The sequence below is a fragment of the Oncorhynchus kisutch genome, linkage group LG9, assembly GCF_002021735.2.
Source record: "Oncorhynchus kisutch isolate 150728-3 linkage group LG9, Okis_V2, whole genome shotgun sequence".
NCBI classification, from domain to species: domain Eukaryota; kingdom Metazoa; phylum Chordata; class Actinopteri; order Salmoniformes; family Salmonidae; genus Oncorhynchus; species Oncorhynchus kisutch.
Genome location: NC_034182.2, coordinates 45,827,632 through 45,855,131, shown reverse-complemented (window position 1 = coordinate 45,855,131; position 27,500 = coordinate 45,827,632). Strand labels below are relative to the sequence as shown.

General features: G+C 44.7%; 1 protein-coding gene across 1 annotated transcript in view; it reads left to right on the top strand.

The window, feature by feature from the left end:
* Window positions 1-27,500, top strand: part of LOC116375241 (voltage-gated potassium channel subunit beta-2-like) — a 101,708-nt gene that overhangs the window by 61,863 nt on the left and 12,345 nt on the right. The window contains exons 11-12 of the mRNA XM_031831392.1: window positions 20,732-20,826; window positions 22,004-22,124. Of these exons, the coding sequence (XP_031687252.1) occupies window positions 20,732-20,826; window positions 22,004-22,124 (216 nt within the window). The remainder of the gene's footprint in view (window positions 1-20,731; window positions 20,827-22,003; window positions 22,125-27,500) is intronic.

The following is a 27,500-nucleotide window of genomic DNA, read 5'->3' as shown; positions in this document are numbered from 1 at the left end:
CTTCTTTGGGACAATGACAATAGGGCTGCTCCATTCACTTGAAGATGGCTCGACAACATCCATCTCTATCATGGTGTGGACCTCTTCCTTGAGGGCTACCACCAGCCTCTCAGGCACACGGTAAGGATGCTGGCGGACAGGGTTCTGGCCAGGTTTCAAACGAATGACGTGTTCCAGGACTTTGGTTCTTCCTGGTCTCTGACTGAAGAGGGCCGGATACTTGCCAAACAGCTGCTTCAGCTCATCTTGCTTGTCTTCTTCCAGGTGAGCCAGTATGACTTCTGCTCGTTCTTTCCATGCCTCTGTGACCCCATCCGACTCATCCTCTTCTACTCTGCGGACCAGAAAGGACTTTCCTTTGGAGAGTTCCTCTTTCTCCTCCCAGGCCTTGAGAAGGTTCACATGGTAGGTTTGCTTCTTCTTACCCTTGTCCGGGTGCAGCACCTCGTAGGTCACTGGGCCCATCTTCCTCCCGATTAGGTACGGTCCTTGCCATTGCGCAAGGAGCTTGCTGGTAGATGAGGGAAGGAGGAGCAGGACTTTCTGTCCTGGCTCAAACTCTCTGTGGCGAGCGTGCTGGTCATAGCCTCTCTTCTGGGCCTTCTGGGCTAGCTGAAGGTTTGCTCTAGCTTCCTCTCGGTACCGTTCCAACCTGTCTCGCATCTGGAGGACATACTGGACAATCCCCTGTCCTGAGGTAGCTACTGGGGAACCTTCCCAGCACTTCTTCAGCAGGTCCAGTGGTCCTTGCACTGGCCATCCATAGAGGAGTTCGAATGGCGAGAAACCTGTCGATGCCTGAGGCACCTCCCTGTAAGCAAAAAGCAGAAAGGGTAACCACTTATCCCAGTCTTTACCAGTGTCAGCCACAAACTTCCTCAGCATGTTCTTGAGCGTTTGATTGAATCTCTCTACGAGCCCATCCGTTTGGGGATGGTAGGGAGTAGTCCTCAAGCCTTTAATGCCCAGCTGTCGGTGGAGTTGAACCATCAGTCGCGAGGTGAAGTTTGTCCCTTGGTCCGTCAGGATTTCATCTGGGATTCCTACACGAGAGAAGAGCTGAACAAGAGCACTGATTATCTTTGGAGTGGTTATGGAACGGAGTGGGAAGGCTTCTGGGAACCGGGTGGCATAGTCACAGATCACCAATATATACTTGTAACCTGCACTACTCTTCTCCAAGGGTCCAACAATGTCCATTGCAATTCTCTTGAATGGGGTAGAGATAACTGGCAGTGAACATAGAGGAGCCCGTTCAGACCTACGGACAGCACTGGTTTTCTGGCACGTGGGGCATGATTTGCAGTATTTTTGTACATCAGTATACATGGAGGGCCAAAAGAAACGGGAGCCTAGCCTAAGATAGGTCTTATGTTGCCCTAGATGGCCTGCCCATGGAACTGTATGTGCAAGGTTGAGAACAAGTGGTCTACAGGTAGATGGCACCACCAACTTCCTGCTATCTGCCTCTGACCCAAGGTAGAGTATGTGGTTGTCTACTGTGTAAATCCCCCCACATAAAGATTGACTGTCCCCAGCTAAGGCCTTGTCAAACAAACATTTCAAGGTTGCATCAGACTTCTGCAGTGTAGCAAAATTTTGTGGAACATCCCATTGCACCTCTAACCCAGACACATCAGCAACAGGTACAGGGGTTCCCACATACTTCTCAAGACGCCGCTGGCGGCGTGACTTTCTGGGCCCTTTGGTTCCCCCCTCGCACAGACTATCACACAAGTCAGGCAGAGGTTGTAAACCAGCTTTGGCCTGGGCACGAGTGACAACTGAACATGCCATCTGAACATCAGACTGGCAAACTGACTGCTCATATAGCTGACCCCCCACACTTCCCAACAGATCAGAGAGTACAGGCACATCCCTCCCCAAAATCATCTCAAAAGGTAGCTTCTCCATTACCCCAACTTTGAGGAGGTATTTCTGACCCTGAATCTCAACTGTGAGCTCAGCTGTGGGCTGCTGTGACTGGTCACCATGGACACATTGGATCAGTGTCTGATGACCATAATCAATGTCATTAACAGGTACATTACCTTTTCTGATCAATGACAGGGAACTGCCGGTGTCAATCATTGCAGTAAGACTTTTACCATTCACTTTTACAGGTACCAAGCATGACCCTTCCCGAGTCTGTCTATTCTGAACACCATCCCCCTCTCTGGGTACATAACAGTAACCTGAGAGCTTGGATTTACGTAGCGGACACATTGAAGCTTTGTGCCCCTGCTGCCGGCAGTAAAAACAGGTCAGACCCCTCCCATCAGAGCGAACTGCATGATCCCTTACCTCCCTCCCAGACACATAACCCCCAGAGTTACCTCCACCATCTCTGGCGTTTCTGATGTCCCTTGTGTCTCTGAGACTCCTTGGAGCGGGTTCTGCAGGTTGTGGTGGTCCCCCTTTACGTGCATTAAGATACTGCAGTGCAAGCTTGGCCGCCATAATCCCGTCCTTGGGCTCGTGCTCTCGGACCCAGGTTCGAATGTCGTGTGGTAGAACTTGTAGAAGTTGCTCGAGGATGATGACCTCCCCGATTTCGTCCTGTGTCTTCTCCCCCGGTCGAACCCATCGTCGGTAGAGACCCTTGAGGCGGTGGTACGTCTCTGTCGGCGACTCACCCGATGGCGTTGATGCAGCTCTGAAGCGTTGACGGTAGGTTTCCGGTGAGATGTCAAACTTCACCAGCAGCGCTTCCTTCAAGCCCTTGTAGACATTGGCCAGCCCCTCATCCATTGCTGTGTAAGCCTCTAAGGCCTTGCCCGTGAGCAATGGGACAAGCCTGCAGGCCCACTCTACCTCAGGCCACTGCCACGTCTTAGCCATGCGCTCAAACCTCAGCAGGTAGTTTTCAATGTCCTCCCCCTGCTGGTATGAGGGCATCTTTGGCTCCTTCCTCAGGAATGCTGGAAGATGGACGTTAACACTGCTGGACTGGTCTCCTGGTGCTGGCCTCATTACTGCTTGGGGTGCCTGCTGTGGAGTTGAAGTCCCTGCTGCATCGAGCCTTTGTCGTCCTGGTGTTGGAAGACCCAATCTTGGGCTCTCACTGACGAGTTCCGCCTGGTGGGGAGCTGTGAGGATAGATTGGTGTAGGCCACGTAACTCCTGCTTGAGGTCTTCGTCCCTCCTCTCAAGGCAGGTGAAAAGTTGCTGAAAAAGGGTTACCATGGTTGGGTGTGGTTCTGGTCCCCCAACTGCTCCTTCAGTCAGCAGCTCACCCAGTTCTGGTTGTCTTTGGCCCCGCGGTCGGGCTCCTAGTTTCTCATACTTGACCTCTTCTTCACCAGACGATTCCATGGTATTCCACCCCGGTTCAACTTCAGGTACCTTTTCTGACAGTTGATGCTGTTGCTGAGAACGCAATCCTGTACGCATTCCTTTACCTCTCTTGTTGGAATTCACTGATTTGCGGTACGCCATCCCACTACTGCCACCATATGTCACGTAGAGTAGGCCAGATGGCTAAACTGGATATCCTAACCTCTATAAAAATAAAAAGATGGCGGAACCGCAAAAGTTCTTCTGTGCAAAGGTGTTTATTTACAAGTGATTCCGGAACAGAAAACAACAGTACTGCCATCAACGTCTACCTTATGGGACAGCTTAACAACAATGCTGCCCCATCCACAGCTCAATCCAAAAAATCCCCCTTAGAGACTGGAGAGAGGCTCCTTTTGTAGGGCTAGCCCCTCCCCTCAGAACAATTAACCCTAATTAATTAATCAATTAACAATACAAACCTACATTTTCCATGAACTAAACATACTAAAGGATATACATTGCAACACGGTTTTAAACAATATCACAACATAACATTTACAACATTACATCACTACTGACAATATCTTTCAATATGCCCATATGCATTAATGAGCCATTTGGGACAGGCACTATAAAGCCAACCCAATTCCCTTAGCTCGGGTCCTTTTCCAGCATACCCAGAAGCTACAGAGATGGAGAGAGAGGAACAGAACAAACAAACAATGCGCTCATCCACAACATTGATAAGTATGAAATGCATGCACCAAGACAGAAGTTAAATTGTGTGTCGACCCACATTGTTAACTTATGGTATAATGGCGCAGGGAGGAGTGATGAATATGTGTATATATAAGAACCAAATGCTGCCCGCGGCCAGTGACGGACTTCTACGTCACACTCATCATGGTACTCCAGATCTCTGGGTCTGATTGGGTCATCCTCATCGTGGTACTCCAGACCTCTGGGTCTGATTGGGTCATCCTCATCGTGGTACTACAGATCTCTGGGTCTGATTGGGTCATCCTCATCGTGGTACTACAGATCTCTGGGCCTGATTGGGTCATCCTCATCGTGGTACTACAGATCTCTGGGTCTGATTGAGGACACACTTCTTACACTGCCCCAGCTAACACACCTGAATTAACTAATAAACTAACCCTAGCTAACACACCTGAATAAACTAATTAACTAATAATCTAACCCCAGCTAAAACACCTGAATGAACTAATGAACTAATAAACTAACCCTAGCTAACACACCTGAATAAACTAATTAACTAATAAACTAACCCTAGCTAACACACCTGAATAAACTAATTAACTAATAAACTAACCCTAGCTAACACACCTGAATAAACTAATTAACTAATAAACTAACCCTAGCTAACACACCTGAATAAACTAATAAACTAATAAACTAACCCCAGCTAACACACCTGAATAAACGAATAAACTAATAAACTAACCCCAGCTAACACACCTGAATAAACTAATTAACTAATAAACTAACCCCAGCTAACACACCTGAATTAACTCATGAACTAATAAACTAACCCCAGCTAACACACCTGAATAAACTAATTAACTAATAAACTAACCCCAGCTAACACACCTGAATAAACTAATGAACTAATAAACTAACCCCAGCTAACACACCTGCATAAACAAATGAACTAATAAACTAACCCCAAATAACACACCTGAATAAACTAATGAACTAATAAACTAACCCTAACCCCAGCTAACACACCTGAATAAACTAAATAACTAATAAACTAACCCCATTTAACACACCTGAATAAACGAATGCTCTAATAAACTAACCCCAGCTAACACACCTGCATAAACAAATTAACTAATAAACTAACCCCAGCTAACACACCTGAATAAACTAGTAAACTAATAAACTAACCCTAACCCCAGCTAACACACCTGAATAAACGAATTAACTAATAAACTAAACCCAGCTAACACACCTGAATGAACTAATTAACTAATAAACTAACCCCAGCTAACATACCTGAATAAACTAATTAACAAATAAACTAACCCTAACCCCAGCTAACACACCTGAATAAACTAATTAACTAATAAACTAACCCCAGCTAACATACCTGAATAAACTAATTAACTAATAAACTAACCCTAACCCCAGCTAACACACCTGAATAAACTAATTAACTAATAAACTAACCCTAACCCCAGCTAACACACCTGAATAAACGAATTAACTAATAAACTAACCCTAACCCCAGCTAACACACCTGAATAAACTAAATAACTAATAAACTAACCCTTACCCCAGCTAACACACCTGAATAAAAAAATTTACTAAGAAACTAACCCAGCTAACACACCTGAATAAACTAATGAACTAATAAACAAACCCCAGCTAACACACTTGAATAAACGAATTAACTAATAAACCAACTCCAGCTAACACACCTGAATAAACGAATTAACTAATAAACTAACCCCAGCTAACACACCTGAATAAACAAATGAACTAATAAACTAACTCCAGCGAACACACCTGAATAAACTAATGAACTAATAAACTAACCCCAGCTAACACACTTGAATAAACCAATAAACTAACCCTAAACCCAGCTAACACACCTGAATAAACTAATGAACTAATAAACTCACCCTAACCCCAGCTAACACATCTGAATAAACTAATAAACTAACCCCAGCTAACACACCTGAATAAACGAATGAACTAATAAACTCACCCTAACCCCAGCTAACACATCTGAATGAACTAATAAACTAACCCCAGCTAACACACCTGAATAAACTAATGAACTAATAAACTAACCCCAGCTAACACATCTGAATAAACTAATAAACTAACCCCAGCTAACACACCTGAATAAACTAATGAACTAATAAACTAACCCCAGCTAACACACCTGAATAAACTAATTAACTAATAAACTAACCCCAGCTAACACACCCGAATAAACTAATAAACTAACCCTAACACCAGCTAACACACCTGAATAAACTAATTGGTTTCCGAGAACTAGTTGATAGACTGCCACTGTGATCACCTGAAAAACATAAATAGTGTCACAATTACTTGTTTGCAAACTCATATCATATCTCTCATATCAAAAGTACATGCTTGTGGTTGGCAAAGAAAGCAAACACATACAGGCAACAATCATATTTTGAAGTGTTGTCAATGTGTTCACAGTTGGATCATGTCTACATACAGTAGCCAGGTGAGGTGAGGTGAGGTGAGGTGAGGTGAGGTGAGGAGAGATGAGGTGAGGAGAGGTGAGGTGAGGAGAGGTGAGGAGAGGTGAGGTGAGGAAAGGTGAGGTGAGGAGAGATGAGGTGAAGAGAGGTGAGGTGAGGAGAGATGAGGAGAGGAGAGGTGAGGAGAGGTGAGGAGAGGTGAGGAGAGGTGAGATGAGGAGAGGTGAGGAGAGGTGAGGAAAGGAGAGGTGGGCTCAAACTAGTGATCCTCTACTGTCCCTGTCCCTCACTGGGCTCAAACTAGTGATCCTCTACTTGCAGAAATAGTGTATGTTTGTGATTCCTCTGGCGACTCACCTGCCCTCATGTCTCCTCTCTCTCTCTTATACCATGGTACTGTACTCCTCAACACCACTCATTCATGTCTCCTCTCTCTCTTAGACCATGGTACTGTACTCCTCAACACCACTCATTCATGTCTCCTCTCTCTCTCTTAGACCATGGTACTGTACTCCTCAACACCACTCATTCATGTCTCCTCTCTCTCTTAGACCATGGTACTGTACTCCTCAACACCACTCATTCATGTCTCCTCTCTCTCTTAGACCATGGTACTGTACTCCTCAACACCACTCATTCATGTCTCCTCTCTCTCTTAGACCATGGTACTGTAATCCTCAACACCACTCATTCATGTCTCCTCTCTCTCTTAGACCATGGTACTGTACTCCTCAACACCACTCATTCATGTCTCCTCTCTCTCTCTTAGACCATGGTACTGTAATCCTCAACACCACTCATTCATGTCTCCTCTCTCTCTTAGACCATGGTACTGTACTCCTCAACACCACTCATTCATGTCTCCTCTCTCTCTCTTAGACCATGGTACTGTACTCCTCAACACCACTCATTCATGTCTCCTCTCTCTCTTAGACCATGGTACTGTACTCCTCAACACCACTCATTCATGTCTCCTCTCTCTCTTAGACCATGGTACTGTAATCCTCAACACCACTCATTCATGTCTCCTCTCTCTCTTAGACCATGGTACTGTACTCCTCAACACCACTCATTCATGTCTCCTCTCTCTCTTAGACCATGGTACTGTACTCCTCAACACCACTCATTCATGTCTCCTCTCTCTCTTAGACCATGGTACTGTACTCCTCAACACCACTCATTCATGTCTCCTCTCTCTCTTAGACCATCGTACTGTACTCCTCAACACCACTCATTCATGTCTCCTCTCTCTCTTATACCATGGTACTGTACTCCTCAACACCACTCATTCATGTCTCCTCTCTCTCTTAGACCATGGTACTGTACTCCTCAACACCACTCATTCATGTCTCCTCTCTCTTAGACCATGGTACTGTACTCCTCAACACCACTCATTCATGTCTCCTCTCTCTCTTAGACCATGGTACTGTACTCCTCAACACCACTCATTTATGTCTCCTCTCTCTCTTAGACCATGGTAGTGTACTCCTCAACACCACTCATTCATGTCTCCTCTCTCTCTTAGACCATGGTACTGTACTCCTCAACACCACTCATTCATGTCTCCTCTCTCTCTCTTAGACCATGGTACTGTACTCCTCAACACCACTCATTCATGTCTCCTCTCTCTCTTAGACCATGGTACTGTACTCCTCAACACCACTCATTCATGTCTCCTCTCTCTCTTAGACCATGGTACTGTACTCCTCAACACCACTCATTCATGTCTCCTCTCTCTCTTAGACCATGGTACTGTACTCCTCAACACCACTCATTCATGTCTCCTCTCTCTCTTAGACCATGGTACTGTACTCCTCAACACCACTCATTCATGTCTCCTCTCTCTCTTAGACCATGGTACTGTACTCCTCAACACCACTCATTCATGTCTCCTCTCTCTCTTAGACCATGGTACTGTACTCCTCAACACCACTCATTCATGTCTCCTCTCTCTCTCTTAGACCATGGTACTGTACTCCTCAACACCACTCATTCATGTCTCCTCTCTCTCTTAGACCATGGTACTGTACTCCTCAACACCACTCATTCATGTCTCCTCTCTCTCTTAGACCATGGTACTGTACTCCTCAACACCACTCATTCATGTCTCCTCTCTCTCTTAGAACATGGTACTGTAATCCTCAACACCACTCATTCATGTCTCCTCTCTCTCTTAGACCATGGTACTGTACTCCTCAACACCACTCATTCATGTCTCCTCTCTCTCGCTTAGACCATGGTACTGTACTCCTCAACACCACTCATTCATGTCTACTCTCTCTCTCTTAGACCATGGTACTGTACTCCTCAACACCACTCATTCATGTCTCCTCTCTCTCTTATAACATGGTACTGTACTCCTCAACACCACTCATTCATGTCTCCTCTCTCTCTTAGACCATGGTACTGTACTCCTCAACACCACCCATTCATGTCTCCTCTCTCTCTCTTAGACCATGGTACTGTACTCCTCAACACCACTCATTCATGTCTCCTCTCTCTCTCTTAGACCATGGTACTGTACTCCTCAACACCACTCATTCATGTCTCCTCTCTCTCTTAGACCATGGTACTGTACTCCTCAACACCACTCATTCATGTCTCCTCTCTCTCTTAGACCATCGTACTGTACTCCTCAACACCACTCATTCATGTCTCCTCTCTCTCTTATACCATGGTACTGTACTCCTCAACACCACTCATTCATGTCTCCTCTCTCTCTTAGACCATGGTACTGTACTCCTCAACACCACTCATTCATGTCTCCTCTCTCTTAGACCATGGTACTGTACTCCTCAACACCACTCATTCATGTCTCCTCTCTCTCTTAGACCATGGTACTGTACTCCTCAACACCACTCATTTATGTCTCCTCTCTCTCTTAGACCATGGTAGTGTACTCCTCAACACCACTCATTCATGTCTCCTCTCTCTCTTAGACCATGGTACTGTACTCCTCAACACCACTCATTCATGTCTCCTCTCTCTCTCTTAGACCATGGTACTGTACTCCTCAACACCACTCATTCATGTCTCCTCTCTCTCTTAGACCATGGTACTGTACTCCTCAACACCACTCATTCATGTCTCCTCTCTCTCTTAGACCATGGTACTGTACTCCTCAACACCACTCATTCATGTCTCCTCTCTCTCTTAGACCATGGTACTGTACTCCTCAACACCACTCATTCATGTCTCCTCTCTCTCTTAGACCATGGTACTGTACTCCTCAACACCACTCATTCATGTCTCCTCTCTCTCTTAGACCATGGTACTGTACTCCTCAACACCACTCATTCATGTCTCCTCTCTCTCTTAGACCATGGTACTGTACTCCTCAACACCACTCATTCATGTCTCCTCTCTCTCTTAGACCATCGTACTGTACTCCTCAACAACACTCATTCATGTCTCCTCTCTCTCTTAGACCATCGTACTGTACTCCTCAACACCACTCATTCATGTCTCCTCTCTCTCTTATACCATGGTACTGTACTCCTCAACACCACTCATTCATGTCTCCTCTCTCTCTTAGACCATGGTACTGTACTCCTCAACACCACTCATTCATGTCTCCTCTCTCTCTTAGACCATGGTACTGTACTCCTCAACACCACTCATTCATGTCTCCTCTCTCTCTTAGACCATGGTACTGTAATCCTCAACACCACTCATTCATGTCTCCTCTCTCTCTTAGACCATGGTACTGTACTCCTCAACACCACTCATTCATGTCTCCTCTCTCTTAGACCATGGTACTGTACTCCTCAACACCACTCATTCATGTCTCCTCTCTCTCTTAGACCATGGTACTGTACTCCTCAACACCACTCATTTATGTCTCCTCTCTCTCTTAGACCATGGTAGTGTACTCCTCAACACCACTCATTCATGTCTCCTCTCTCTCTTAGACCATGGTACTGTACTCCTCAACACCACTCATTCATGTCTCCTCTCTCTCTCTTAGACCATGGTACTGTACTCCTCAACACCACTCATTCATGTCTCCTCTCTCTCTTAGACCATGGTACTGTACTCCTCAACACCACTCATTCATGTCTCCTCTCTCTCTTAGACCATGGTACTGTACTCCTCAACACCACTCATTCATGTCTCCTCTCTCTCTTAGACCATGGTACTGTACTCCTCAACACCACTCATTCATGTCTCCTCTCTCTCTTAGACCATGGTACTGTACTCCTCAACACCACTCATTCATGTCTCCTCTCTCTCTTAGACCATGGTACTGTACTCCTCAACACCACTCATTCATGTCTCCTCTCTCTCTTAGACCATGGTACTGTACTCCTCAACACCACTCATTCATGTCTCCTCTCTCTCTTAGACCATCGTACTGTACTCCTCAACAACACTCATTCATGTCTCCTCTCTCTCTTAGACCATCGTACTGTACTCCTCAACACCACTCATTCATGTCTCCTCTCTCTCTTATACCATGGTACTGTACTCCTCAACACCACTCATTCATGTCTCCTCTCTCTCTTAGACCATGGTACTGTACTCCTCAACACCACTCATTCATGTCTCCTCTCTCTCTTAGACCATGGTACTGTACTCCTCAACACCACTCATTCATGTCTCCTCTCTCTCTTAGACCATGGTACTGTAATCCTCAACACCACTCATTCATGTCTCCTCTCTCTCTTAGACCATGGTACTGTACTCCTCAACACCACTCATTCATGTCTCCTCTCTCTCTCTTAGACCATGGTACTGTAATCCTCAACACCACTCATTCATGTCTCCTCTCTCTCTTAGACCATGGTACTGTACTCCTCAACACCACTCATTCATGTCTCCTCTCTCTCTCTTAGACCATGGTACTGTACTCCTCAACACCACTCATTCATGTCTCCTCTCTCTCTTAGACCATGGTACTGTACTCCTCAACACCACTCATTCATGTCTCCTCTCTCTCTTAGACCATGGTACTGTAATCCTCAACACCACTCATTCATGTCTCCTCTCTCTCTTAGACCATGGTACTGTACTCCTCAACACCACTCATTCATGTCTCCTCTCTCTCTTAGACCATGGTACTGTACTCCTCAACACCACTCATTCATGTCTCCTCTCTCTCTTAGACCATGGTACTGTACTCCTCAACACCACTCATTCATGTCTCCTCTCTCTCTTAGACCATGGTACTGTACTCCTCAACACCACTCATTCATGTCTCCTCTCTCTCTTAGATCATGGTACTGTACTCCTCAACACCACTCATTCATGTCTCCTCTCTCTCTTAGACCATGGTACTGTAATCCTCAACACCACTCATTCATGTCTCCTCTCTCTCTTAGACCATGGTACTGTACTCCTCAACACCACTCATTCATGTCTCCTCTCTCTCTCTTAGACCATGGTACTGTACTCCTCAACACCACTCATTCATGTCTCCTCTCTCTCTTAGACCATGGTACTGTACTCCTCAACACCACTCATTCATGTCTCCTCTCTCTCTTAGACCATGGTACTGTACTCCTCAACACCACTCATTCATGTCTCCTCTCTCTCTTAGAACATGGTACTGTAATCCTCAACACCACTCATTCATGTCTCCTCTCTCTCTTAGACCATGGTACTGTACTCCTCAACACCACTCATTCATGTCTCCTCTCTCTCGCTTAGACCATGGTACTGTACTCCTCAACACCACTCATTCATGTCTCCTCTCTCTCTCTTAGACCATGGTACTGTACTCCTCAACACCACTCATTCATGTCTCCTCTCTCTCTTATAACATGGTACTGTACTCCTCAACACCACTCATTCATGTCTCCTCTCTCTCTTAGACCATGGTACTGTACTCCTCAACACCACCCATTCATGTCTCCTCTCTCTCTCTTAGACCATGGTACTGTACTCCTCAACACCACTCATTCATGTCTCCTCTCTCTCTCTTAGACCATGGTACTGTACTCCTCAACACCACTCATTCATGTCTCCTCTCTCTCTTAGACCATGGTACTGTACTCCTCAACACCACTCATTCATGTCTCCTCTCTCTCTTAGACCATGGTACTGTACTCCTCAACACCACTCATTCATGTCTCCTCTCTCTCTCTTAGACCATGGTACTGTACTCCTCAACACCACTCATTCATGTCTCCTCTCTCTCTCTTAGACCATGGTACTGTACTCCTCAACACCACTCATTCATGTCTCCTCTCTCTCTTAGACCATGGTACTGTACTCCTCAACACCACTCATTCATGTCTCCTCTCTCTCTTAGACCATGGTACTGTACTCCTCAACACCACTCATTCATGTCTCCTCTCTCTCTTAGACCATGGTACTGTACTCCTCAACACCACTCATTCATGTCTCCTCTCTCTTTTAGACCATGGTACTGTACTCCTCAACACCACTCATTCATGTCTCCTCTCTCTCTTAGACCATGGTACTGTACTCCTCAACACCACTCATTCATGTCTCCTCTCTCTCTTATACCATGGTACTGTACTCCTCAACACCACTCATTCATGTCTCCTCTCTCTCTCTTAGACCATGGTACTGTACTCCTCAACACCACTCATTCATGTCTCCTCTCTCTCTTAGACCATGGTACTGTACTCCTCAACACCACTCATTCATGTCTCCTCTCTCTCTCTTAGACCATGGTACTGTACTCCTCAACACCACTCATTCATGTCTCCTCTCTCTCTCTTAGACCATGGTACTGTACTCCTCAACACCACTCATTCATGTCTCCTCTCTCTCTTAGACCATGGTACTGTACTCCTCAACACCACTCATTCATGTCTCCTCTCTCTCTTAGACCATGGTACTGTACTCCTCAACACCACTCATTCATGTCTCCTCTCTCTCTTAGACCATGGTACTGTACTCCTCAACACCACTCATTCATGTCTCCTCTCTCTCTTATACCATGGTACTGTACTCCTCAACACCACTCATTCATGTCTCCTCTCTCTCTTATACCATGGTACTGTAATCCTCAACACCACTCATTCATGTCTCCTCTCTCTCTCAGACCATGGTACTGTACTCCTCAACACCACTCATTCATGTCTCCTCTCTCTCTCTTAGACCATGGTACTGTACTCCTCAACACCACTCAATCATGTCTCCTCTCTCTCTCTTAGACCATGGTACTGTACTCCTCAACACCACTCATTCATGTCTCCTCTCTCTCTTAGACCATGGTACTGTACTCCTCAACACCACTCATTCATGTCTCCTCTCTCTTTTAGACCATGGTACTGTACTCCTCAACACCACTCATTCATGTCTCCTCTCTCTCTTAGACCATGGTACTGTACTCCTCAACACCACTCATTCATGTCTCCTCTCTCTCTTATACCATGGTACTGTACTCCTCAACACCACTCATTCATGTCTCCTCTCTCTCTCTTAGACCATGGTACTGTACTCCTCAACACCACTCATTCATGTCTCCTCTCTCTCTTAGACCATGGTACTGTACTCCTCAACACCACTCATTCATGTCTCCTCTCTCTCTCTTAGACCATGGTACTGTACTCCTCAACACCACTCATTCATGTCTCCTCTCTCTCTTAGACCATGGTACTGTACTCCTCAACACCACTCATTCATGTCTCCTCTCTCTCTCTTAGACCATGGTACTGTACTCCTCAACACCACTCATTCATGTCTCCTCTCTCTCTTAGACCATGGTACTGTACTCCTCAACACCACTCATTCATGTCTCCTCTCTCTCTTATACCATGGTACTGTACTCCTCAACACCACTCATTCATGTCTCCTCTCTCTCTTATACCATGGTACTGTAATCCTCAACACCACTCATTCATGTCTCCTCTCTCTATTAGACCATGGTACTGTACTCCTCAACACCACTCATTCATGTCTCCTCTCTCTCGCTTAGACCATGGTACTGTACTCCTCAACACCACTCAATCATGTCTCCTCTCTCTCTCTTAGACCATGGTACTGTACTCCTCAACACCACTCATTCATGTCTCCTCTCTCTCTTACACCATGGTACTGTACTCCTCAACACCACTCATTCATGTCTCCTCTCTCTCTTAGACCATGGTACTGTACTCCTCAACACCACTCATTCATGTCTCCTCTCTCTCTCTTAGACCATGGTACTGTACTCCTCAACACCACTCATTCATGTCTCCTCTCTCTCTTATACCATGGTACTGTACTCCTCAACACCACTCATTCATGTCTCCTCTCTCTCTCTTAGACCATGGTACTGTACTCCTCAACACCACTCATTCATGTCTCCTCTCTCTCTTAGACCATGGTACTGTACTCCTCAACACCACTCATTCATGTCTCCTCTCTCTCTTATACCATGGTACTGTACTCCTCAACACCACTCATTCATGTCTCCTCTCTCTCTTAGACCATGGTACTGTACTCCTCAACACCACTCATTCATGTCTCCTCTCTCTCTTAGACCATGGTACTGTACTCCTCAACACCACTCATTCATGTCTCCTCTCTCTCTTAGACCATGGTACTGTACTCCTCAACACCACTCATTCATGTCTCCTCTCTCTCTTAGACCATGGTTTTGCTCTTGTACTCCTCAGTCTTGCCTTCATCGTTCTTCAGTGAGACGAGGTGGTGGTACTGGGGGGGGGGGGGGGGTATAAATACAGGTATTCTGGTTGGAAATGGGCTGCTTGTCGAGGCAAATAATGCATTTCTAAACCTTCTAAAAAGACATTGAGGAGCTGAAGAGAGGATACTCACGTGTACATGGAGAGGAAGCTGGAGGTGACTCCGTATGTCTCCTAGTTGAACATCTCACTGGCATCCCAGCCAATAGACTAACAGAGATACAAGGGGATGGTGGTTAGTGTCTCACTACACAGGCTTTTTCTCTCCCAAATTTTGTGTTATCCAATTGGTAGTTACAGTCTTGTCTCATCGCTGCAACTCCCGTACGAACTCGGGAGAGGCGAAGGTAGAGAGCCGTGCGTCCTCTGAAACACAACCCAACCAAGCCGCACTGCTTCTTGACACAGCGCACATCCAACCCGGAAGCCAGCCACTCCAGTGTGTCGGAGGAAACACTGTGCACCTGGCGACCATGTCAGCGTGCACTGCAGGCGGCCCACCATAGAAGTCGCTAGTGGGATATGGGACAAGAAAGTCTCTGCCGGCCAAACCCTCCCTTAACCCGGACAAGGCTGGGCCAATTGTGCACCACCCCGTGGGTGGTGCAGTTTATAGTTTTTTTACGTGTTATTTCTTACATTAGTACCCCAGGTCATCTTAGGTTTCATTACATACAGTCGGGAAGAACTACTGAATATAAGAGCAACGTCAACTCACCATCAGTATGACCAGGAATATGACTTTCCCAAAGCGGACCCTGTGTTGTGCCTTTCACCCGGAACAACGGAATGGATCCCAGCCTGCGACCCAAAGCAAAGACGTTGTAAAAGAGGGAAACGAAGCGGGCTTCTGGTCAGGCTCCGGAGACGGGCACATCGCACACCACTCCCTAGCATACTTCTCGCCAATGTCCAGTCTCTTGACAACAAGGTTGATGAAATCCCAGCAAGGGTAGCATTCCAGAGGGACATCAGAGACCCTAACGTTCTTTGCTTCACGGAAACATGGCTCACTCGAGACACGCTAACGGAATTGGTGCAGCCAGCTGGTTTCTTCACGCATCGCGCCGACAGAAACAAACATCTTTCTGGTAAGAAGAGGGGCGGGGGCGTATACCTTATGGTTAACGAGACGTGGTGTGGTCACAACAACATACAGGAACTCAAGTCCTTCTGTTCACCTGATTTAGAATTCCTCACAATCAAATGTCGACCGCATTATCTACCAAGGGAATTCTCTTCGATTATAATCACAGCCGTATATATTCCCCCCCAAGCAGACACATCAATGGTTCTGAACAAAATTTATTTGACTCTTTGCAAACTGGAAACCACATATCCTGAGGCTGCATTCATTGAAGCTGGGGATTTTAACAAGGCTAATCTGAAAACAAGACTCCCTAAATTGTATCAGCATATCGATTGCGCAACCAGGGCTGGTAAAACCTTGGATCATTGCTATTCTAACTTCCGCGACGCATATAAGGCCTTGTTGCTCCCTGCCTACAGACAGAAGCTAAAACAAGAAGCTCCCGCGCTCAGGTCTGTTCAACGCTGGTCCGACCAATCTGATTCCACGCTCCAAGACTGCTTCCATCACGTGGACTGGGATATGTTCCGCACTGCGTCCAGCAACAACATTGACGAATACTCTGATTCGGTGAGCGAATTCATTAGAAAGTGCATTGAATATGTCGTTCCCATAGCAATGATTAAAACATTCCCAAACCAGAAACCGTGGATTGATGGCAGCATTCGCGTGAAACTGAAAGCCGAACCACTGCTTATAACCAGGGCAAGGTGACCGGAAACATGACCGAATACAAACAGTGTAGCTAGTCCCTCCGCAAGGCAATCAAACAAGCTAAGCGTCAGTATAGAGACAAAGTAGAGTCGCAATTCAGCTCAGACACAAGAGGTATGTGGCAGGGTCTACAGACAATCATGGATTACAAAAAGAAAACCAGCCACGTCACGGACCAGGATGTCTTGCTCCCAGGCAGACTAAATAACTTTTTTGCCCACTTTGAGGGCAATACAGTGCCACTGACATGGCCCGCAACCAAAACATGCGGACTCTCCTTCACTGAAGCCTACGGGAGTAAACCATTTAAACGTGTTAACCCTCGCAAGGCTGCAGGCCCAGACGGCATCCCCAGCCGCGTCCTCAGAGCATGCGCAGACCAGCTGGCTGGTGTGTTTACGGACATATTCAATCAATCCTTATCCCAGTCTGCTGTTCCCACATGCTTCAAGAGGGCCACCATTGTCCTTGTTCCCAAGAAAGCTAAGGTAACTGAGCTAAACGACTACCGCCCCCGTAGCACTCACTTCCGTCATCATGAAGTGCTTTGAGAGACTAGTCAAGGACCATATCACCTCCACCCTACCTGACACCCTAGACCCACTCCAATTTGCTTACCGCCCAAATAGGTCCACAGACGATGCAATCTCAACCACACTGCACACTGCCCTAACCCATCTGGACAAGAGGAATACCTATGTGAGAATGCTGTTCATCGACTACAGCTCAGCATTTAACACCATAGTACCCTCCAAACTCGTCATCAAGCTCGAGACCCTGGGTCTCAACCCCGCCCTGTGCAACTGGGTACTGGACTTCCTGACGGGCCGCCCCCAGGTGGTGAGGGTAGGTAACAACATCTCCACCCCGCTGATCCTCAACACTGGGGCCCCACAAGGGTGCGTTCTGAGCCCTCTCCTGTACTCCCTGTTCACCCACGACTGCGTGGCCATGCACGCCTCCAACTCAATCATCAAGTTTGCGGACGACACTACAGTGGTAGGCTTGATTACCAACAACGACGAGACGGCCTACAGAGAGGAGGTGAGGGCCCTCGGAGTGTGGTATCAGGAAAATAACCAACAAAACTAAGGAGATGATTGTGGACTTCAGGAAACAGCAGACGGAGCACCCCCCTATCCACATCGATGGGACAGTAGTGGAGAGGGTAGTAAGTTTTAAGTTCCTCGGCATACACATCACAGACAAACTGAATTGGTCCAACCACACAGACAGCGTTGTGAAGAAGGCGTTGCAGCGCCACTTCAACCTCAGGAGGCTGAAGAAATTTGGCTTGTCACTAAAAGCACTCACAAACTTCTACAGATGCACAATCGAGAGCATCCTGTCGGGCTGTATCACCTCCTGGTACGGCAACTGCTCCGCCTACAACCGTAAGCCTCTCCAGAGGGTAGTGAGGTCTGCACAACGCATCACAGGGGGCAAACTACCTGCCTTCCAGGACACCTACACCACCCGATGTCACAGGAAGGCCATAAAGATCATCAAGGACAACAACCACCCGAGCCACTGCCTGTTCACCCCGCTATCATCCAGAAGGCGAGGTCAGTACAGGTGCATCAAAGCAAGGACCGAGAGACTGAAAAACAGCTTCTATCTCAAGGCCCTCGGACTGTTAAACAGCCACCACTAACATCCAGCCACTTTAATAATGGGAATTGATGGAAATTGATGTAAAATACTGTATATCACCAGCCACTTTAAACAATGCTACTTAATATAATGTTTACATACCCTACATTACTCATCTCATATGTATATACTGTACTTGATACCATCTACTGCATCTTGCCTATGCCGTTCTGTATCATCACTCATTCATATATCTTTATGTACATATTCTTTAGCCCTTTACACTTGTGTGTATAAGGTAGTTTTGGAATTGTTAGCTAGATTACTCGTTGGTTATTACTGCATTGTCGGAACTAGAAGCACAAGCATTTCGCTACACTCGCATTAACATCTGCTAACCATGTGTATGTAACAAATACATTTGATTTGATTTAGTGATGATGTATTGGTTGATCTAACTATAACTAGACTAATCATGATTATGTAACTATAACTAGGCTAATGATGACAGCTTGAAAGACATTTTGGACACTACAGTGAAAATGGTTAACTTCGTTAAAGCAAGGCCCCTGAACTACCTGGTGTTTTCTGCATTATGCAATGATATGGGCAGCGACCATGTAACACTTTTACAACATACTGAGGTGGGCTGGTTATCAAGGGGCAAAGTATTGACACGTTTTTTTTAATTGAAGAGCTTAAAATTTTCTTTACTGACCATAATTTTCACTTTGTCTGACCGCTTGCATGATGACGAGTTTCTCACACGACTGGCCTATCTGGGTGATGTTTGTTCTCCCCTGAATGATCTGAATCTAGGACAGGGACTCTTCAACTATATTGAACATGCGGGACCATATTGAGGTTATGATTAAGAAGTTGGAGCTCTTCTCTGTCTTCATTAACAAGGACAACACACAGGTCTTTCCATCATTGTATGATTTTTTGTGTGCAAATTAACTCAAGCTTACGGACAATGTCAAATGTGATATAGCGAAGCACCTGAGTGAGCTCAATTACGCAGGAACTTTCCAGAAACGGATGACACAAACAACTGGATTCCCGATTCATGCCTCCAGACCACTTATTGATATCTGAACAAGAGAGCCTCATCGAAATTGCAGCAAGCAGTTAGGGGAAAATGTCATTTAATCAGAAGCCGCTGCCAGATTTCTGGATTGGGCTGCGCTCAGAGTATCCTGCCTTGGCAAATTGCGCTGCTAAGACACTGATGTCCAACCACGTACCTATGTGAGAGTGGCTTCTCGGTACTCATTAACTTAATACAGGCACAGACTGTGTGTGGAAAATGATTTTAAGACTGAGACTCTCTCCAATACAACCCAACGTTGCAGAGTTGCATCCTTTCAAGCATTCCCTTCTCATTAACCTGTGGTGATTCACAATTTTCATCAAATAAGGTTTTATATGTAAGACGGCTAAATAAAGAGCAAAATGATTGATTATTATTATATTATTATTTGTGCCCTGGTCCTATAAGAGCTCTTTGTCACTTCCCACGAGCCGGGTTGTGACAAACTCGCGCTCATTCTTCTGTTTAATAAATGTATCTTATAGTGTGTGTGTGGCAGGCTTACAATGATGGCAAAAAAATAAAGTTGAGAGTGCGCTGACCCTGGTGCTAGAGGGGGTACGCAGCTGGAGGTTGAAATGGGTACAGGACTATAAAACGTTTGGGAACCACTGGTGAAGAGAATCATTGTACCTTCTAAACCGTTGAGAAATATATTTTCAATATCCCAAAATATTGTATTTTCAACAGTTTGAAGCTGGTGTGCAAAACCGAAATTAAAAGAGGCAATAATGACATTTTAGCATAGAAATAGCAAAAATAGAACACATCAACCGCTTCTTAGACTTCCTTTCAATGAGAATGACAGATCTATTACTCACATTTCTATGTGAATTTGGCCGGTCACCCAAAAAGTTACACATTGCAGCTTTAATCCCAGGTGTAGGAGTGATGACGTGGTCCCCTCTAGCTGGGGGTCTGATATCAGGGTTACAGATTGAATAGAGCCTTTAGTAACTATCTGTTCTCAGGTGTAGGATAGAGGATGTGGTCCCCTCTAGCTGGGGGTCTGATATCAGGGTTACAGATTGGATAGAGCCTTTAGTAACTATCTGTTCTCAGGTGTAGGAGTGATGACGTTGTCCCCTCTAGCTGGGGGTCTGATATCAGGGTTACAGATTGAATAGAGCCTTTAGTAACTATCTGTTCTCAGGTGTAGGAGTGATGACGTGGTCCCCTCTAGCTGGAGGTCTGATATCAGGGAAATACAACGACGGAGTTCCTGAAGACTCTAGAGCTGCCATGAAGGTACAGACACAACAACCCGCACGTACCAACACACACACACACTTTCTTAGAAACCATATGTTTTTATGGTATTTTAAGATTTCTGGACCAGATCAGTCAAATTGGAACAAATCAGTCAAATTTATTTATAAAGCCCTTCTTACATACAGCTGATATCTCAAAATGCTGTACAGAAACTCAGCCTAAATCTCCAAACACTGAAAGGCTGAAACCTAGGAGGAAACCTAGAGAGGAACCAGGCTCTGAGGGGTGGCCAGTCCTCTTCTGGCTGTGCTGGGGGAGAGGAACCAGGCTCTGAGGGGTAGCCAGTCCTCTTCTGGCTGTGCCGGGTAGAGAGGAACCAGGCTCTGAGGGGTGGCCAGTCCTCTTCTGGCTGTGCTGGGGGAGAGGAACCAGGCTCTGAGGGGTGGCCAGTCCTCTTCTGGCTGTGCTGGGGGAGAGGAACCAGGCTCTGAGGGGTAGCCAGTCCTCTTCTGGCTGTGCTGGGGGGAGAGGAACCAGGCTCTGAGGGGTAGCCAGTCCTCTTCTGGCTGTGCTGGGGGAGAGGAACCAGGCTCTGAGGGGTGGCCAGTCCTCTTCTGGCTGTGCCGGGTGGAGATTATAACAGAACATAGCCAAGATGTTCAAACGTTCATAAATGACCAGCATGTTCAAATAATAATAATCACAGTAGTTGTTGAGGGTGCAGCATGTCAGCACCTCAGGAGGGAATGTCAGTTGGCTTTTCATAGCCAATCATTAGGAGTATCTCTACCGCTCCTGCTGTCTCTAGAGAGTTGAAAACAGCAGGTCTGGGACAGGTAGCACGTCCGGTGAACAGGTCAAGGTTCCATAGCCGCAGGCAGAACAGTTGAAAAGGGAGCAGCAGCACGACCAGGTGGACTGGGGACAGCAAGGAGTCATCAGGCCAGGTAGTCCTGAGGCATGGTCCTAGGGCTCAAATTCTCTGAGAGAGAGAGAGAGAATAAAGGCAGCTGGAACTGTAGCTGGCTGTATTAATACCGCTGGACATTTCATATAAACTAACCTGCAGTAGAATTCATCCATTCTCTGAGACAACACCAATATGGCTATCCATTACCAGACATCAATAAGCCCAGTTATACAAACTATGTGTGTGTGTGTGTGTGTGTGCGTGTGTGTGTGTGTGTGTGTGTGTGTGTGTGTGTGTTTGCAGGGCTATGTGTGGATGAAGGATCGAATATTCAGTGAGGAGGGACAGAAACAGCTGGCCAAGATCAAAGAGCTCCACCCTCTGGCTGATCGGATGAACTGCACCCTATCTCAACTCGCTATAGGTAAGGTATTGTGGTGTGTCTCTGTGTTTGGGTGTGTTAGTGCTGGTTTTTAAACAACTAATTGACGTCCTTGAATTATTTGAATTCCATAGTGTTTTTCTTTCTTTCTTTTAACACATTGCACAGTTTCTCTAGAGATCAGATCTAACTGCGTAATGGTTTAGCTCTGACAGGCAATAATACACAACATTTACCCAATATATACATATATATACCAAATATATACCCATACCCAATACACACATATACATATACCCAATACACACATATACATATACCCAATACACACATATACATACACACAACATATACCCAATACACACATATACATATACCCAATACACACATATACATACACACAACATATACCCAATACACACATATACATATACCCAATACACACATACACATATACCCAATACATATATATACATATACACCACATATACCCAATACACCACATATACCCAATACACACATACACAACATATACATATATATAACCAATACACACATATACATACACACAACATATACCCAATACACACATACACATATACCCAATACACACATACCCAATACACACATATACATATACCCAATACACACATACACATATACCCAATACACACATATACATATACCCAATACACACATACACATATACCCAATACACACATATACATATACCCAATACACACATATACATATACCCAATACACACATACACATATACCCAATACACACATATACATATACCCAATACACACATACACATATACCCAATACACACATACACATATACCCAATACATATATATACATATACACCACATATACCCAATACACCACATATACCCAATACACAACATATACACACATATACCCATATACATATACACACATACCCAATACACACATATACATATACCCAATACACACATATACATATACCCAATACACACATATACATATACCCAATACACACATATACATATACACCACATATACCCAATACACACATATACCCAATACACCACATATACCCAATACACCACATATACCCAATGCACACAAATCTAGTAAAGGAATGGAATTAAGACTATATGAATATATGGATGAGCAATGTCAGAGCGGCATAGACTAATATACAGTAGTATAGAATACAGTATGCATATGAGATGAGTAATGCATAGACTAAGATACAGTAGTATAGAATACAGTATGCATATGAGATGAGTAATGCATAGACTAAGATAAAGTAGTATAGAATACAGTATGCATATGAGATGCGTAATGCATAGACTAAGATACAGTAGAATAGAATACAGTATATACATATGAGATGAGTAATGCATAGACTAAGATACAGTAGAATAGAATACAGTATGCATATGAGATGAGTAATGCATAGACTAAGATACAGTAGAATACAGTATATACATATGAGATGAGTAATGCATAGACTAAGATACAGTAGTATAGAATACAGTATATACATATGAGATGAGTAATGCATAGACTAAGATACAGTAGAATAGAATACAGTATGCATATGAGATGAGTAATGCATAGACTAAGATACAGTAGAATAGAATACAGTATATACATATGAGATGAGTAATGCATAGACTAAGATACAGTAGAATACAGTATATACATATGAGATGAGTAATGCATAGACTAAGATACAGTAGAATAGAATACAGTATGCATATGAGATGAGTAATGCATAGACTAAGATACAGTAGAATAGAATACAGTATGCATATGAGATGAGTAATGCATAGACTAAGATACAGTAGTATAGAATACAGTATGCATATGAGATGAGTAATGCATAGACTAAGATAAAGTAGTATAGAATACAGTATGCATATGAGATGAGTAATGCATAGACTAAGATACAGTAGAATACAGTATATACATATGAGATGAGTAATGCATAGACTAAGATACAGTAGAATAGTATAGAATACAGTATATACATATGAGATGAGTAATACATAGACTAAGATACAGTAGTATAGAATACAGTATATACATATGAGATGAGTAATGCATAGACTAAGATACAGTAGAATAGAATACAGTATATACATATGAGATGAGTAATGCATAGACTAAGATACAGTAGAATAGAATACAGTATGCATATGAGATGAGTAATGCATAGACTAAGATACAGTAGAATACAGTATATACATATGAGATGAGTAATGCATAGACTAAGATACAGTAGAATAGAATACAGTATATACATATGAGATGAGTAATGCATAGACTAAGATACAGTAGAATACAGTATATACATATGAGATGAGTAATGCATAGACTAAGATACAGTAGAATAGAATACAGTATATACATACGAGATGAGTAATGCAAAATATATAAACATTAGAATTTCATTGTCTGAATAAAAGCTTTGTACTGACCTCACCTTCTGGATTATAGAGGGGTGAACAGGCAGTGGCTCGGGTGGTTGTTGTCCTTGATGATCTTTTTGGCCTTCTGTGACATTGGGTGTTGCAGGTGTCCTGGAGGGCAGGTAGTTTGCCCCACTCTCTGGAGAGCCCTGCGGTTGTGGGCGGTGCAGTTGCTGTACCAAGCGGTGATACAGGCCGACAGGATGCTTTTGATTGTGCGTCTGTAAAGGTTTGTGACTGTTTTAGGTGACAAGTCCAATTTCTTCAGCCTCCTGAGGTTGAAGAGGCGCTGTAGCACCCTTGTTGAGGATCAGTGAAGTGGAGGTGTTGTTTCCTACCTTCACCACCTGGGGGCGGCCCGTCAGGAAGTCCAAGACCCAGTTGCACAGGGCTGGGTTCAGTCCCAGGGCCTCAATCTTAATGATGCGCTTGGAGGGTACTATGGTGTTGAATGCTGAGCTGTAGTCATTGAAAGGCATTCTTACATAGGTATTCCTCTTGTCCAGATGGGATAGGGCAGTGTGCAGTGGACCTATTGGGGCAGTAAGCAAATTGAAGTGGGTCTAGGGTGACAGGTAAGGTAGAGGTGATATGATCCTTGACTAGTCTCTCAAAGAACTTCATGATGACAGAAGTGAGTGCTACGGGGCGACAGTCATTTCGTTCAGATACCTTCGCTTTCTTGTGTACAGGAACAATGGTGGCCATCTGGAAGCATTTAGGGAAAGCAGGCTGGGTTAATGAGAGTTTGAATATGTCCATAGACACACCAGCCAGCTGGACTGTGCATACTCTGAGGACGCGGCTAGGGACAAGATAGAACTGCCAAAGGGGGCGTTGTTGCAATCTACTGCAGAGATAGCCTGCAGAGTTCTGTCCTACTATCCAGGTCTGTGCCCAAACAATTTGAGCTTCTACTTTTAAAAATCCACCTTTCCAGAAACAAGCCTCTCACCGTTGCCGCTTGCTATAGACCACCCTCTGCCCCCAGCTGTGCCCTGGACACCATATGTGAATGGATTGCCCCCCATCTGTCTTCAGAGCTTGTGCTGCTAGGTGACCTAAACTGGGACATGCTTAACACCCTGGCCATCCTACATTCTAAACTTGATGCCCTCAATCTCACACAAATTAGCAATGAACCCACCAGGTACAACCCCAAATCCGTAAACGGTGATCTGTTAATTATCTTGGTTTTCGAAGATTTTAGAAAGGCAGGGCAGGATGGATATAGGTCTGTAGCAGTTTGGGTCTAGAGTGTCTCCCCCTTTGAAGGGGGGCATCTTTCCAATCTTTGGGAATCTCAGACGATACAAAAGAGAGGTTGAGCAGGGTAGTAATAGGGGTTGCAACAATTTCGGCAGATCATTTTAGAAAGAGAGGGTCCAGATTATCTAGTCCGGCTGATTTGTAGGGGTCCAGATTTTGCAGCTCTTTCAGAACATCAGCTGTCTGGATTTGGGTGAAGGAGAAATGTGAGAGACTTGGGCGAGTTGCTGCAGGGGGTGCAGGGCTGTTGATCGGGGTAGGGGTAGCCAGGTGGAAAGCATGGCCAGCCGTAGAAAAATGCTTATTGAAATTCTCAATTATAGTGGATTTATCATTGGTGACAGTGTTTCCTAGCCTCAATGCAGTGGGCAGCTGGGAGGAAGTGCTCTTATTCTCCATGGACTTTACAGTATCCCAGAACTTTTTGGAGTTTGTGCTACGTAATGTTTCTGCCTTAGCTATCCTAACTTCCTGTGTATATTGGTTCCTAACGTTCCTGAAAAGTTGCATATCAGGGGGGTTTTTCGATTCTAGTGCAGTACGCCACAGGATGTTTTTGTGCTGATCAAGGGCTATATTTGTTCTACATTTTTTGAACGGGACATGCTTATTTAAGATGGTGAGGAAAAGAATAACCAGGCATCCTCTACTGACGGAATGAGGTCAATATCCTTCCAGGATAGCCAGGCCAGGTCGATTAGAAAGGCCTGCTCACTAAAGTGTTTTTGGGAGCTTTTGACAGAGATGAGGGGTGGTCATTTGACCGCTGACCCATTACGGATGCAGGCAATGAGGCAGTGATCGCTGAGATCATGGTTGAAAACAGCAGAGGTGTATTTGGAAGCTGTTTAGGATGAAGTCTATGAGGGTCGTGTAATTTATTAACGGTTTGTTTTTGAATTTTAGGACGCCTTAGGTATCACATTTTTTTATTTGATAAAATATTGAATTTGGCCTTTACTACTATAGCCCATAGAACGCATTGAATAACAATTCATAAATGTAAAATAGACAGTCAAAAGATAAACCATAAGGAATAAGGTTTTTGAAGTGTCTGTCCTGTATCTAGGAAATCTAAGAAAGGAAATATATATATATATATTTTTAACACATTTTAACCGCTTATTTTTATTGGCACAAAACTGCCTCCATACTTCCATTAATTTGTATGGGTTACCTTTAGACACTTGTGGGGGTCGTAGCACAAACCGTTCGCTTTGTGGCCCAAACTGTTCGTATTTCCGTCTCCTGGTCTGACAAACCGTTCTGTAGCTCTGCCACTTTCCACAGAAGATCCGGTGGTGCGACAGGCGGTGGACACAGCCCATGCTAAACAACAGATATCTCTAGTTTAAACTGACGGATTTAGACTGGGAATATTTTATTATGTTAGTTAGATTGATGCAGCAGGGCGCCAATAGACTCTAGGGGGTTAATTGTTTTTATTCTGTGTTACAGCATCAACCCACATAATGCAGAGTGCATTTCATGTTAAAAAATACAACAAAACATTATTGATCTTATTTTTTACAATCGTACAAATTGCTCAGCACTTGTGTGTCTGGGTGAACTGTGTGTGTAAACTGTATTCAGTTTGTTCATTCGTCATTCTGTAATTATTATTAGTTAATATTTTCACAACTGTTAGTCAGTTGATATCTTCCTCCCTTCACTCTTCT